At 42.2% G+C, this 15,267-nt stretch overlaps 1 protein-coding gene across 1 annotated transcript in view; it reads left to right on the top strand.

Annotated features, from left to right (window-relative positions):
- The window catches only part of drd3 (dopamine receptor D3), a 41,871-nt gene that overhangs the window by 6,343 nt on the left and 20,261 nt on the right, over window positions 1-15,267 (top strand). Inside the window, exon 2 of the mRNA XM_021620317.2 lies at window positions 29-141. Within this exon, the coding sequence (XP_021475992.2) occupies window positions 29-141 (113 nt within the window). The remainder of the gene's footprint in view (window positions 1-28; window positions 142-15,267) is intronic.

Genomic DNA, 15,267 nt, shown 5'->3' with positions numbered 1-15,267 from the left:
GTCGTGTGACCCTGCGTTACCTGTCCAGGTGGTCGGAGGGGCGTGGCTCTTCAGCAGGATGTACTGTAACATCTTTGTCACCTTGGATGTCATGATGTGTACCGCCAGCATTCTCAACCTGTGTGCTATCAGCATTGACAGGTAAGACGCTCTGCGTGCGTGTGTGTGTCTGTTTCTTTGTGTCCGTGTGTGTGAGAGTGTGCGCATGTCTGAGTTTCTTTTTGAAAGAGAAAGTGGGCATATACTATACGAGTGACTTAGTGTGTGTGTGTGTGTGTGTATGTGCGTGCGTGCGCGTGCGTGCGTGCACGTGCGTGTGTGTGTGTGTGTGGTAGACTTTATATATAGTACTATTTGTCATTACTGCACCTCCAGTTGGCTTGATGTTGAGTTGTCAGGTTCAGAGAGCAGGTCTACTTTCTCCAAATGAGCCTTAAATATTTGTGCTGGAGGGATGTGCCTGTACCCTCTAGGTTAGCAAATTGTAAAATGTTGTAAACTACCCATGTTTAATGTTGATGTGCATTGGGCATGTACATTTTTTATTTGCTTAGTTTTCCAGCTCATGTATAAGTTAATATTTAATAGCTCTTTGTGGGTTGAACCCAAACGACCATTGGGCACAACGTGCTTTTAACCATCAAAGAAATAGGAACACAGGGGGCTGAACACTGTGTGTGTGTGGAGAGTGAAAGCGTATGGTTATTCTCTGTTTATGTGCATCTTTATACTGAAAATCACTCATTAGCAGGTTACCCTGACAGGTGATTCATTAAGTCCTTCACCTGGGTGTGAAGTCTGTGTGTGTGTGTGTGTGTGTGTGTGCGTGCGAATGTGTTTGTGTGTGTGTATGAGTGAGCGAGCGAGAGAGAGAGAGAGAGAGAGAGAGAGAGAGAGAGAGAGAGAGAGAAAAAGAAAGAAAGAGCGATAAAAGAGAGAGACAGAGAGAAAGACAGAGAGCTGATCTGTTTAAAGGTCCAGTTTACAGCCTGTGTGTTACACTGTACGGATGCAATTACATTAGCTGTCCCAATGATGTATCACTGCTCTCCCAAGCAGACATCACATCTGTATTATTATCATCCATGTTTTCCAGAAACACCTGGGGCATATATGTTTTTGATAGAATGCTTTCACCAATATGGTCCCGCTTTAAATGACGTGCAGCTTATAAAAGCTTCATAAAGCCTTCATAAAGCCTTCATAAACACTACATACATGTGTCACAAATCATCTATAACCGTATGTCATGCTCTATAAAGGGTTTATAAATGTGGCATAACTGTGTGACATAACCACCAATGTCAAATGTGACATAACCCACTATGTAAAATATGACATAAACTTGTGCTTAATAAAAGGGTGGCATAAGCACTGTTTAATAAAGTCTTTATTAAGTATATTGAATTGAGGCTTCACAAAGCATTCATAACCTTGTCATGCATCTAGGTAGAGCATTGCAACACCAGGATAGTGGACCACCCATACGTATAAATGTATGCACGCATGGCTGTAAGTCGCTTTGCATGAAAGCGTCTGCTAAATGGCATATATTATTTTATATTATATTATTCTAAAACATTTCTAGGATGGCCCAACCTCTTTCCCCCCCTGGGTGCATAGACAATATTGGACCTGACCTCAACTTTACCCAAAATGCTGTGCTGTGTGATGACACACGCTCTAAAGTGAAATCATTGGCCTTTTAAAATCTGTTTTTATTTTTTGTGTAATTTGTTTTTTTCCCCAAATTCCGTTTTCTCGTTTCCCCACAGTTTGTTTCACACGTTTTTAATAGAAAAACAACTGAATTGGATTTTCTGTGTTCACAGCAATGCATAAAACACATCAGGGGATAACTTTTGGGGTCTGGGAAAAATCTAAGAAACTTTTGAGAGTAGTTACCCTTTCATTCATGTGGTGTTTCTGTAGAGCAGTAAGCTCACGTGATGCAGTTTGCAACTCAAATGCCGACTTGTGCTACCACTGGACAGCGAAAAACAAGTAAGTTAACCTTTATTTATTGTAATTGAAATTAGTTTGTAGTAGTTAAGTGTTGAGTTAGATTATATAAATCAAATCAAATTTTATATTTGATACATAGATAGCTACCATAGCTACCTCAATCGTTATTTCAAATAATTTGTGACTAAATAGCCATTTCTAGCTAATGTTAGCAGCATAAGCTAGCTAGTTAGCTATACCAATACAACATTTAGCTCAGCTAAATACAAATCTCCCTAGATACAGCCACGTCTCATAGTCAAGTCATTAGATTTGTGAATTAAAGAGGAATATAATAATACGAATCAAACTAAGTTTCCCATCTCCTCATTTAGAGTATTTATTGTGCATCACAGAAATGCCCTTACCTAGATGGTGAGACAAATGCATTTCTTAACAGACCTGCTACCCTTACCCAGATGGTGAGACAAATGCATTTCTTAACAGACCTGCTACCCTTACCCAAATGGTGAGACAAATGCATTTCTTAACAGACCTGCTACCCTTACCCAGATGGTGAGACAAATGCATTTCTTAACAGACCTTAACAGGCTACTTAATATAATGTTTACATACCCTACATTATTCATCGTATATGTATGTACTGCACTCTATATCATCTACTGCATCTTTATGTAATACATGTATCACTAGCCACTTTAAACTATGCCACTTTGTTTACATACCCTACATTACTCATCTCATATGTATATACTGTACTCGATACCATCTACTGCATCTTGCCTATGCCGTTCTGTACCATCACTCATTCATATCTTTATGTACATATTCTTTATCCCTTTACACTTGTGTGTATAAGGTAGTAGTTTTGGAATTGTTAGGTTAGATTACTCGTTGGATATTACTGCATTGACGGAATTAGAAGCACAAGCATTTCGCTACACTCGCATTAACATCTGCTAACCACGTGTATGTGACAAAGACAATTTGATTTGATTTGATTGATTTGATTTGATGCGACTCTAATGATGATTTGATAAAAGTTGCTTGAAAGACATGTTTTCTTTGTGCAGGCTGTACACACTATATCCTTCACTCATTCACAATTTGACAAGCACTTGATAATGTCTAGAATCTAGCATCCCCTTGTGTGGCCATAATGCACCCTAAAAAAACATGCCTTTTGCGACCAGTGGCCATTGTGCCCTTCTCCATGCGCTCCAGTACCTCTCACTCACATGGCTCTCCGTCAGTGATCGGGTGTTTCTCACAGGCTACGAGTGAAGACAGACATCGGGGACGCAACTGCTCTTGTCCTTATCCAATTCTGAGATGCATATTGAAGATATTGGAAGAACTGTCCACATTTCCTGTTCATCAGCCAACATGATGAGTAGACCTAACGAACAGCAAAAGCACTAGCCTATGTCAATCTACTATCCCCCATAGTACAAAAGTCAACCTATTCTATTCTGTGCGAGAAATAAATATTCCAAAGTGACAGCTGATAATATATAATATAATAATATCACAGCTGATAATATATAATTCACACGTGATAGACTAATATTGTCACCCATCAGACTGTTCTTGATTTAATCTTGTCTTTACATATACTAAATAATACAGTATATGTGTGAAATTTGTTTTGATTTAATATGGACCATTATCATGCACCTGTCTCAAAATAGGGGCAGCGCGAAAAAACACATGTCATCTATGCACTTAAATAGCGAATGGAGGAAGCTTTTCCCATGGTTCATTTTCATGCCTGCCAGGTAGGCTATACTCCTGTTGTAAATATAAACAATGTGTTTAATATTAGGAAAGTTGAGAAATAAATATAGTAGGCCTATATGATGGGATCCTCCTATTTTTAGTAGAGGCCATCACTCTGTTTTCTCGCGCTGTTGCATAGCCTATAGAAATGTTGTGCAACATTAGCTCATGGGCTCTCATGAAGTGCTTGATCAGATTTTCAATTACATTTGCATTGATGTCAGAGTGATTAGAGGGACAATAGAGTGCTGAGTACCAGGCAGTTAGCAAGTTTGGTAGGCTACTAATGACCAGCAGCAGCATCAGAGCTTGGAGAAGCCTAATTATGTTACTGAACGGTCACATGGAAATGAACTGCCTTCATGACTCGTGACCGCGGGTGTGGCGGTAATACGGTCACCACAACAGCCCTAGTTATGAGTATTACAGGATAATGCATAAAGTGTCAATAAATAGTACTAATAGTAGTAGTAGGTCTACAGTAACTGAGACTACCCCAGCAGGTATTCCTCTTCTGTTTCCATGCTGGAGACCAGGGCTTGATTACAACCTGTTACAATGGTGCCAACATTTTGTGGCTGATCTTTCAGTGGGGGACTGGGTTGAATGTGTCAAAGATCTGACTGGGTCCAGCACCCCACGGTATGGCTTGTTATATTGTTGTATTAAAGACCTGACTGGGTCCAGCATCCACGGTATGGCTTGTTATATTGTTGTATCAGAGACCTGACTGGGTCCAGCACCCACGGTATGGCTTGTTATATTGTTGTATCAGAGACCTGACTGGGCCCAGCACCCACGGTATGGCTTGTTATATTGTTGTATCAGAGACCTGACTGGGCCCAGCTCCCATGGTATGGCTTGTTATATTGTTGTATCAGAGACCTGACTGGGCCCAGCACCCACGGTATGGCTTGTTATATTGTTGTATCAGAGACCTGACTGGGTCCAGCACCCACAGTATGGCTTGTTATATTGTTGTATCAGAGACCTGACTGGGCCCAGCATCCACGGTATGGCTTGTTATATTGTTGTGTTTGTGTACTAAGGAACATGTAAATAAAGACACTTTCTTTAGGTTGAGGTCTTTCATCAAGGTAAGTGTATCCATTCAAAGTTGGCTTTAGTGGGAGTGACCATAGAATTATATGGGAGTGAGTAAAGTATTTGTCATCTGACTATGTCCTTTGCTAGCAAAAAATATTTCCCCTTGTCCTCACTAGTAAATGTTTAGATTTTTTTACCCTTTTTTACCAGGTAAGTTGACTGATAACACATTCTCATTTACAACAACTACCTGGGGAATATTTACAGGGGAAGAGTTATCACAGCCGCAAAGTAATAATTATGGCTAAACCCCACCCATTTCCACAATTTATCTTCTTAAAATGTTATTTTAACCTGACCTTAACCTTAACCCTAACCCACAATGATAACATTATGCCTAACCCTAACCTTAAATGAACACCAATACATTTTTTTTCATACATTTTTATGATATAGACAACTTTGAATTTGTGGCTGCGCTATCTAGTGGAAACCATTCCCCTTGGCCTCACGGCAGAAAAACACAACAGCTCCTACCTTCCAGCTAGCTAATTAGCAAAGGACATAGCTAGCAAGCGAACAACAGCTCCTACCTTCCAGCTAGCTAATTAGCAAAGGACATAGCTAGCAAGCTAAATGCTCCACCAAGAAGAAGAAAGACTACATCCTTAAAATCTGTGGTCAATATGTGTTGCGCTTGTGTGGAATACTATCCCAATGAGAGTTACAAACACAATCTCTTTATTGCCAAGACTCATTGGGGAAGATGTTTTGGGGGATTAAGGTTATGATTAGGTAAGAGTTATGATTATGGTCAAGGTTAGGGTAAGGGCAGGGGTTAAATCAAATCACATTTGAATGGTCACATTAACACATGTTTAGCAGATGTTATTGCGGGTGTAGCGAAATGCTTGTGTTCCTAGCTCCAACAGTGCAGCAGTATCTAACAGTGCAGTAGTATCTAAACATTATTCATAACAATACATACATCTAAAAGTAAAATAATGAAATTATGAAATATATAAATATTACATTGAGCAATGTTTGAGTGGCATTGCCTAAATACAGTAGAATATGACACAGTATATACAGTACATATGAGATGAGAAAAGCAGTATGTAAACATTATTTAAACATTATTAAAGTGACTAGTGATTGATTCCATGTCTATGTTTATAGGGCAGCAGCTTCTAAGGTGCACGCTTGTGGAACCAGGTGGAAGGCAGCTAGTGATGGCTATTTAACAGTCTGATGGCCTTGAGATAGAAGCTGTTTTTCAGTCTCTCGGTCCCAGCTTTGATGCCCCTGTACTGACCTCGCCTTCTGGATGATAGCAGGGTGAACAGGCCCCGGCTCGGGTGGTTGATGTCCTTAATGATCTTTTTGGCCTTCCTGTGACATTGGGTGCTGTAGGTGTCCTGGAGGTGGCTCCCCTAAACCCTAACCCTAAGGTTAAGGTTAGGGTTTAGGGCAGGGACGTACCAATGATCCCAGATAGCACAACAGAAAAACGATTAGGGGTAATGTGAATAACGTGACTTCACTAAACCATTAGAACATTTCTGCAACTAACTCCCCCTAACAAGCAACGTTTGAAATATGTTCTACCCTCTTGTGTCTTTGAGTCAGTGACTCTTATCACGGAGCACGTCTATATCATATTCAACATAGTGGGTATGTCACATTTGACATTGGTGATTATGACACACAGTTATGCCACATTAATGAACACTTTATAAAGCATGACATATAGTTATAGATGCTTTGTAATACATTTATGTAGTACTTATGAAGGCGTTATGAAGGATCTATGAAGCCTTTATAAGCTGAATGTTATTGGAAGCGGGACCCAAAACACATAAATGCTGTGGTATTACGCTACATTTGCAGTAAATTAAGTACATTCATGTGAATGCTTAGACTAAAGCGTCAAAACCTTAACTTTTGTAACCCTGCCTTAAACAAAGGCACCAAAAGTACAAACACATTTTCTGCTTTCCACTTTGTTTGCAGTTCTGCAACACACTTTGCACTTTGTTTGCACTTAGTTTACAATTCTGCAAAACACTTGAAAAACACTACACACTGTTTCTTACATTAGACACTTCGATCAAGAATGAAATCTCTCGCAATCATTGGAAAACACTTCTATTCAAAATGTGAAACATACCTGAAATTGGCAACACCCACACACACACATGAAAACATTTATACAGTAATTGAACACCAATTAGTCTGAGCCTCAGCCCTGCAAATAGACCTCCGGTAAGATCACCTCTTTTGTGAGAACTTTCCAAACATGGAGGCAGTGAGAGCGAAAGGAAGAGGAAGAGGAAGAGGTAGAGGAAGAGAAAGAGAGAGAGTAGTAGGAGGAGGACAAGAACAAAGAAGGGGACCAGGCAACGGAGACATATTTCCTATGACATTAGGGCCACTTTGGTGGACCATGTCATAAATCATGGCCTGACGATGAGGGATGCAGAGAGTCCAGCTTACACGGTAGCATCCATAATACTGACATTTAGGCTGGAGAACAGGTATGTCTTCAACTTTCTACACTAGACTGTATGTATGTAATCGTTGCACATCATTCTGCATCACAATACAATGTATGACATACAATATTAGGTCTATGCTCCCTAGTGAACAAGGCACCTGCCTTGCCTGTAGCTTGTAGTTTTGACTGAATGTGTCTGACCCATCCCTCCCCATCCTTGTGTGAAAATGTAGACATTGTAGTTTTGTGTTTTGAGTTACACCATATTCACGGTACAGTGTATGCATTTTCTGTTACAGAGAGTCCTGGACTTTGATGCAGCTGCACAGCCTCATGAGTTCATTTTCATTGATGAAGCTGGATTCAATCTAGCTAAAACAAAGAGCCGTTGTGAATGTCCCTGGGTAGCGCGCAGGAAATATCACTGTGTGAACCGCCATTAGTCTGCAAGGAGTTCTCTATCACCATGCCACCCTAGGTCCCTACAGTACTGCACACATAATCATATTTCTGGATGTACTATATAATGCAGTTGTACAGGGCGGACCAGAGCAGCCCAGGTTTGTGGTCATCTGGGATAATGTTGGTTTCCACCGGGCTGCTCTGGTCAGGGACTGGTTCACCAACCACAATAACTTCACAGTTGTATACTTGCCCCCTTACTCCCCATATCTCAATCCGATTGAGGAATTATTTTCGGCTTGGAGTTGGAAAGTGTATGACCGCCAACCACATGACTGCCTGCCTCTTCTGCAAGCAACGGAAGAGGCAGGCGGAGACATTGAGGTGGGGTCAGTCCAAGGATGGATATGGGGCAAGGAAATATTTCCCCTGTTGCCTAGCCAGGGTTGACACTGCTTGTGATGTGGCTGAGGTGATGTGGCCAGACCCTAACAGAAGGCGGGATCCATAAACCATCCACCCCATCCCTTACAATCCCTTACAATTATATTTTTTGTTTACCATTGCACTGTAATTTTACGGTAATTAATATTGTTTCCGTGAGTTTACAGTAACATATCGTATTGATTACTGTACTGTAATTCTACTTTTTAAAGTTGTTTTGTTGTTGTTGTAATAACCTGCAATGGCAAAAAAACACTTTTGTGTTCATTGAAATGTGAGTAGATGTACTGTACTGGACAATCTTTCACAGAAAGAAGCCTGTATGAGAAAATCAAAAAGGTATACGAAGTACTAAAGACAGCAGTGTTTTGTGTGGAGTACATCAATGTGTTGTTGCTGCTTTGAAAGAGTAATTTACAGTTTACAGAATACGTGTTCTCCCCACTGTACCTTCCACCTCCATGTGGAGAAAAAAATCCTAAATCGGGTTTTAGGAAAGGAGAGTATGGGGGTAAGTGCAGGGTGGTAAATTGTGGGTGGGCCTGAAACCATGCTTGCACCATTTGAACATGGTGGAACCTGACATTATTCCACACAATGACATATGTCATGCCATCAGCTCTACAGACCTGATTTAGCCCATCAAGGAAGGTTACATTCGAAAAGCGAATCATGTGGCTGCCTGCATCTCAATATATAGAGTAGAGAGCTTTAGTTAGAACGGGCAAGATGCGTAATCTAAGCAACTTTGACCGTGGTATGATTGTTGATGCAACACATGGTGATTCCAGCATCTCAGAAACAGCTGCCCTCCTGGGATTTTTATGCACTACAGTCTCTAGAGTTTACAGAGAATGGTGCGATAAACAAAACACACTCAGTGAAAGGCATTTCTGTGGGAAAAAACAACTTGTTAATGAGAGAGGTCAGAGGAGAATGTCCAGACTCATTCAAGCTAACAGAAAGGCCACAAATACTCAAATAACAGCTGTTTAAAACAGTGGTGTGCAGAAGGGCATCTCTTAACGTACAACACCATGAATAATTCAGGCTGTTGTGAAGGCAAAAGGGGGTCCTACCCAGTACTAGATAGGTGTACCTAATAAAGTGGCACAGTGTACAGTAATGTCAAATCTGAAAACAAGGTCTGGAAAAGTGGTACATGAGACCATAGAAACAGTGTGATAAAGAATGATGATGAAATATGACATACATAGTGGTTCAGTCAAAGTGGTTCATGTTCCACGGTAATTGGTGTCAATGGATCTTGTTATCCTGAAACTTTCATGATCTAAGCACGGAGTATTGTTTTTCAGTTTCCATAAAACTATGCATTAAGAGTAATGCAACAGTTACTCATCATTTTGAGCAGTTGTATCAATAGATAGTTAGATCACTGTAATGAAAGGAATAGACAGTCATCTCGGATATAATGTGTGAATTGCATTTTGAAATGGTAATACTTTAATGTTAAGTTGTGTTATTTTCAACAGGTGATTTTAGTTCAATGAACAAATGATCTTAGCTTTATGTGTATTATATCCAAGCAATTGGAAAAAGTGTTAAAGTTTTGAAAAATGTGCATTTTGATCAAATAAAATGTTAGTTGTCACATACACATGGTTAGCAGATGTTAATGCGAGTGTAGTGAAATGCTTGTGCTTCTAGTTCCGACAATGCAGTAATAACCAACGAGTAATCTAACCTATCAATTTCACAACAACTACCTTATACACGCAAGTGTAAAGGTATGAAGAATATGTACGTAAAAATATATGAATGAGTGATGGTACAAAACGGCATAGGCAAGATGCAGTAGATGGTATCGAGTACAGTATATACATATGAGATGGGTAATGTAGGGTATGTAAACATTATATAAAGTGGCATTGTTTAAAGTGGCTAGTGATACATTTTTCCATACATTTTTATATTGTTAAAGTGGCTGTAGTTGAGTGAGTATGTTGGCAGCAGCCACTCAATGTTAGTGGTGGCTGTTTAACAGTCTGATGGCCTTGAGATAGAAGCTGTTTTTAAGTCCCTGCTTTGATGCACCTGTACTGACCTTGCCTTCTGGATGATAGCGGGGTGAACAGGCAGTTGCTCGGGTGGTTGTTGTCCTTGATGATCTTTATGGCCTCGGGTGGTGTAGGTGTTATGGAGGGCAGGTAGTTTGCCCCCGGTGATGCGTTGTGCAGACCTCACTACCCTCTGGAGAGCCTTACAGTTGTGGACGGAGCAGTTGTCGTACCAGGAGGTGATACAGCCCGACAGGATGCTCTCAATTGTGCATCTGTAAAAGTTTGAGTGCTTTTGGTGACAAGCCAAATTTCTTTAGCCTCCTGAGGTTGAAGAGGCATTGCTGCGCCTTTTTCACCACGCTGTCTGTGTGGATGGACCAATTCAGTTTGTCCGTGATGTGTATGCCGAGGAACTTAAAACTTACTACCCTCTCCACTGCTGTCCCATCGATGTAGATAGGGGGGTGCTCCCTCTGCTGTTTCCTGAAGTCCACCATCATCTCCTTTGTTTTGTTGACATTGAGTGTGAGGTTATTTTCCTGACACCACACTCCGAGGGCCCTCACCTCCTCCCTGTAGGCCGTCTCGTCGTTGTTGGTAATCAAGCCTACCACTGTAGTGTCATCCTGCAAACTTGATGATTGAGTTGGAGGCGTGTATGGCCACGCAGTCGTGGGTGAACAGGGAGTACAGGAGAGGGCTCAGAACGCACCCTTGTGGGGCCCCAGTGTTGAGGATCAGCGGAGTGGAGATGTTGTTACCTACCCTCACCACCTGGGGGTGGCCCGTCAGGAAGTTCAGTACCCAGTTGCCCATTGCGGGGTCGAGACCCAGGGTCGAGTTTGGAGGATACTATGGTGTTAAATGCTGAGCTGTAGTTGATGAACAGCATTCTCACATAGGAATTCCTCTTGTCCAGATTGGTTAGGGCAGTGTGCAGTGTGGTTGCGATTGCATCGTCTGTGGACCTATTTGGGCGGTGAGCAAATTGGAGTGGGTCTAAGGTGTCAGGTAGAGTGGAGGTGATATGGTCCTTGACTAGTCTCTCAAAGCACTTCATGATGACGGACATGAGTGCTACGGGGGGGGGTATTCGTTTAGCTCAGTTACCTTAGCTTTCTTGGGAACAGGAACAATGGTGGCACTCTTGAAGAATGTGGGGACAGCAGACTGGGATAAGGATTGGTTGAATATGTCCGTAAACACACCAGCCAGCTGGTCTGTGCATGCTTTGAGGACGCGGCTGGGGATGCCATCTGGGCCTGCAGCCTTGCGAGGGTTAACACACTTAAATGTTTTACTCACGTCGGCTGCAGTGAAGGAGAGTCCGCAGGTTTTGGGAGCAGGCCGTGTCAGTGGCACTGTATTGTCCTCAGAGCGGGCAAAGAAGTTGTTTAGTCTGTCTGGGAGCAAGACATCCTGGTCCGCGACTGGGCTGGTTTTCTTTTTGTAATCCGTGATTGACTGTAGACCCTGCCACATACCTCTTGTGCCTGAGCCGTTGAATTGCGACTCTACTTTGTCTCTATACTGACTCTTAGCTTGTTTGATTGCCTTGCTGAGGGAATAGTTACACTGTTTGTATTCGGTCATGTTACCGGTCACCTTGCCCTGGTTAAAAGCAGTGGTTCGCACTATCAGTTTCGTGCGAATGCTGCCATCATTCCACGGTTTCTGGTTTGGGAATGTTGTTAGAGCCGATTTGGACATATTTGCACCGAGCTCCATGTACATTTGTGTAAATATAGTAAATATTAATGTACATGATGAAATATTAGGTACGTACCGTTATGATTTATATTTACCTGATTGAGATATATTCATTTGTTATTGTAATTCAGTTTTTGTCCCTTCCCTCTTGCCCATTCATTGTATTGTGGTAAGTGTGTTAGGATAAAGGCAGGAAGTCCTTGCTAGATGCGGGAGCGGTATAATTTTTTGACCATACAGACATACATAGAGACAGGTCATATTATGTATTTTCCATATCAAGTAATCTATGCTTTAAGTTGATTGGAGAATCATTTCTTTGTTAGATATAAGAATAATAAATATCCCTGGATGTCATTGAATGTTTGGCCGTTTGGAAACCCTGAGTGTGGATTGTATGCGTACCAAACAACCCCGCTTCAGGCCTGGGCAGTGGCTATGGTAAAGAGGAAAGGAAGCCATTACAAATGTTTTAATAGTTGCTGTGGGTACGACATCGCCGATGCACTTGCTAATAAACTCCCTCACCGAATCAGCGTATTCGTCAATGTTGTTGTTTGACGCAATGCAGAACATATCCCAGTCCACATGATCGAATTAATCTTGAAGCGTGGAAGCAGATTGGTCGGACCTGCGTTGAAAAGACCTGAGCGTGGGAGCTTCCTGTTTTAGTTTCTGTCTATAGGCTGGAGGCAACAAAATGGAGTCGTGGTCAGCTTTTCCGAAAGGAGGGTGGGGGAGGGCCTTATATGCGTCGCGGAAGTTAGAATAACAATGATCCAGGGTTTTACCAGCCCTGGTTGCACAATCAATATACTGATAGAATTTAGGGAGTCTTGTTTTCAGATTGGCCTTGTTAAAATCCCCAGCTACAATGAATGCAGCCTCAGGATATGTGGTTTCCAGTTTACATAGAGTCAAATGAAGTTCGTTCAGGGCCATCAATGTGTTTGCTTGGGGGGAATATATGCGGCTGTGATTATAATCAAAGAGAATTCTCTTGGTAGATAATGCTGTCGACATTTGATGGTGAGGAATTCTAAGTCAGGTGAACAGAAGGACTTGAGTTCCTGTATGTTGTTATGATCACACCACGTCTCGTTAATCATAAGGCATACCCCCCCGCCCCTCTTCTTACCAGAAAGATGCTTGTTTCTGTCGGGGCGATGCGTGAAGAAACCAGCTGGCTGTACTAACTCCGATAGCGTGTCTCAAGTGAGCCATGTTTCCGTGAAGCAAAGAACGTTACAGTCTCTTATGTCTCTCTGGAATGCTACCCTTGCTCGGATTTCATCTACCTTTTTGTCAAGAGACAGGACAATGGCGAGTAGTATACTCGGGAGCGGTGCGCGATGTGCCCGTCTACGGAGCCTGACCAGAAGACCGCTTCGTCTGCCTCTTTTACGGCGTCGTTGTTTTGGTTCGCGGGCTGGGATCTGATCCATTGCCCTGCGTGGTGGGGGAAACAGAGGATCCGCTTTGGGAAAGTATTCCTGGTCGTAATGATGGTGAGTTGACGTTGCTCTTATATCCAATAGTTCCTCCCGACTGTATATAATAAAACCTAAGATTACCTGGGGTACCAATCATTGGTTGTGAGTTTTGTGTCTAGAGTTGTGTCTAGAGTTTTGTAAAATGACATCAAGGTTCCGAAATTAGTGCCAGAGTGATTGTAAAAAATTGTAAATGGTGCATGTATGTATCATTTTGTTGCAAAAATGCCACTTTGAAAAAGGATTGTTAGGTTTTGATTGCAGAGTTTCATTTTGACATAGAAATACAATATTTATCTCCAAGTGGCTTGTGTGTAGAGGTTTGACACAATGAGCCAAATTCCGCAACAAGTGTGTAAGCAATCGCAAGAAACTGTAATACAATATATTAGGATAAATATATCAAAATAGATAGTAAGTGATTGATAATGTGATGATGCAGGTCCAGGGGTCGGACTGACTCATACTGTTTGGCTCATGAGAAACACCCACATTTTTTTCATTACGTTTCACATTTTCTGAGTTCAACGCTAAAGTGATCTGAAGTGATCCGAAGTGTTCCGAAGTGTTCCGAAGTGATCTGAAGTGATCTGAAGTGATTTGCCGTGTTCTGAAGTGATCCGAAGTGTTCTGAAGTGATCTGCCGTGTTCTGAAGTGTTCTGAAGTGATCTGCCGTGTTCTTTTTTTTATTTATTTTTTTATTTTTTTTATTTTACCCCTTTTTCTCCCCAATTTCGTAGTATCCAATTGTTGTAGTAGCTACTATCTTGTCTCATCACTACAACTCCCTTACGGGCTCGGGAGAGACGAAGGTTGAAAGTCATACACAACAACCAAGCCGCAACCAACCAAGCCGCTGCTTCTTTAACACAGCGCACATCCAACCCGGAAGCCAGCCGCACCAAACACCGTGCACCTGGCCACCTTGGTTAGCGTACACTGCGCCCAGCCCGCCACAGGAGTCGGTGGTGCGCGATGAGACAAGGACACCCCTACCGACCAAGCCCTCCCTAACCCGGGCGACGCTAGGCCAATTGTGCGTCGCCCCACGGACCTCCCGGTCGCGGCCGGTTACGACAGAGCCTGGGCGCGAACCCAGGGACTCTGATGGCACAGCTGGCGCTGCAGTACAGCGCCCTTAACCACTGCGCCACCCGGGAGGCCCCTGATCTGCCGTGTTCTGAAGTGATCTGAAGTGTTCTGAAGTGTTCTGAAGTGATCCGAAGTGACACGAAGTGTTCTGAAGTGTTCTGAAGTGATCTGCCGTGTTCTGAAGTGATCCAAAGTGATCCAAAGTGTTCTGAAGTGTTCTGAAGTGATCTGCCGTGTTCTGAAGTGATCCGAAGTGTTCTGAAGTGTTCTGAAGTGATCCGAAGTGACACGAAGTGTTCTGAAGTGTTCTGAAGTGATCTGCCGTGTTCTGAAGTGATCCGAAGTGTTCTGAAGTGTTCTGAAGTGATCCGAAGTGACACGAAGTGTTCTGAAGTGTTCTGAAGTGATCTGCCGTGTTCGGAAGTGTTCTGAAGTCATTGCAGGCAATCTCAACGCTGTGCATTAGAGGGAAGTCATCCTCCTCCCTCATGTGGTACCTTTCCTGCAGGCTCATCCTGACATGACCCTCCAGCATGACAATGCCACCAGCCATTACGCATTCTTGGCATACAACACAAAGTTGATGAATTTTATCAAAGCTTTCCTTGCCAATTTGCTGAATAGCCAAATTAAGTAATTGTGAAACAATTTCAATATAGAAGTGCTTTATTTGCTGTTCCATTGTGGAAATTGATATCACGCTCATTGGAATTTAATTTGCTTCTTTCTCTTTCTGTTAACTTCTAATTTTTCTAACTTAATTGACCTCTCCCTTTTACAAATTCTCTCTCTCTCCCCATCTGTCTCTTTCTATCT

The sequence above is a fragment of the Oncorhynchus mykiss genome, chromosome 11 (assembly GCF_013265735.2).
Source record: "Oncorhynchus mykiss isolate Arlee chromosome 11, USDA_OmykA_1.1, whole genome shotgun sequence".
NCBI classification, from domain to species: Eukaryota; Metazoa; Chordata; class Actinopteri; order Salmoniformes; family Salmonidae; genus Oncorhynchus; species Oncorhynchus mykiss.
This window is presented reverse-complemented; position numbering and strand designations above follow the sequence as displayed.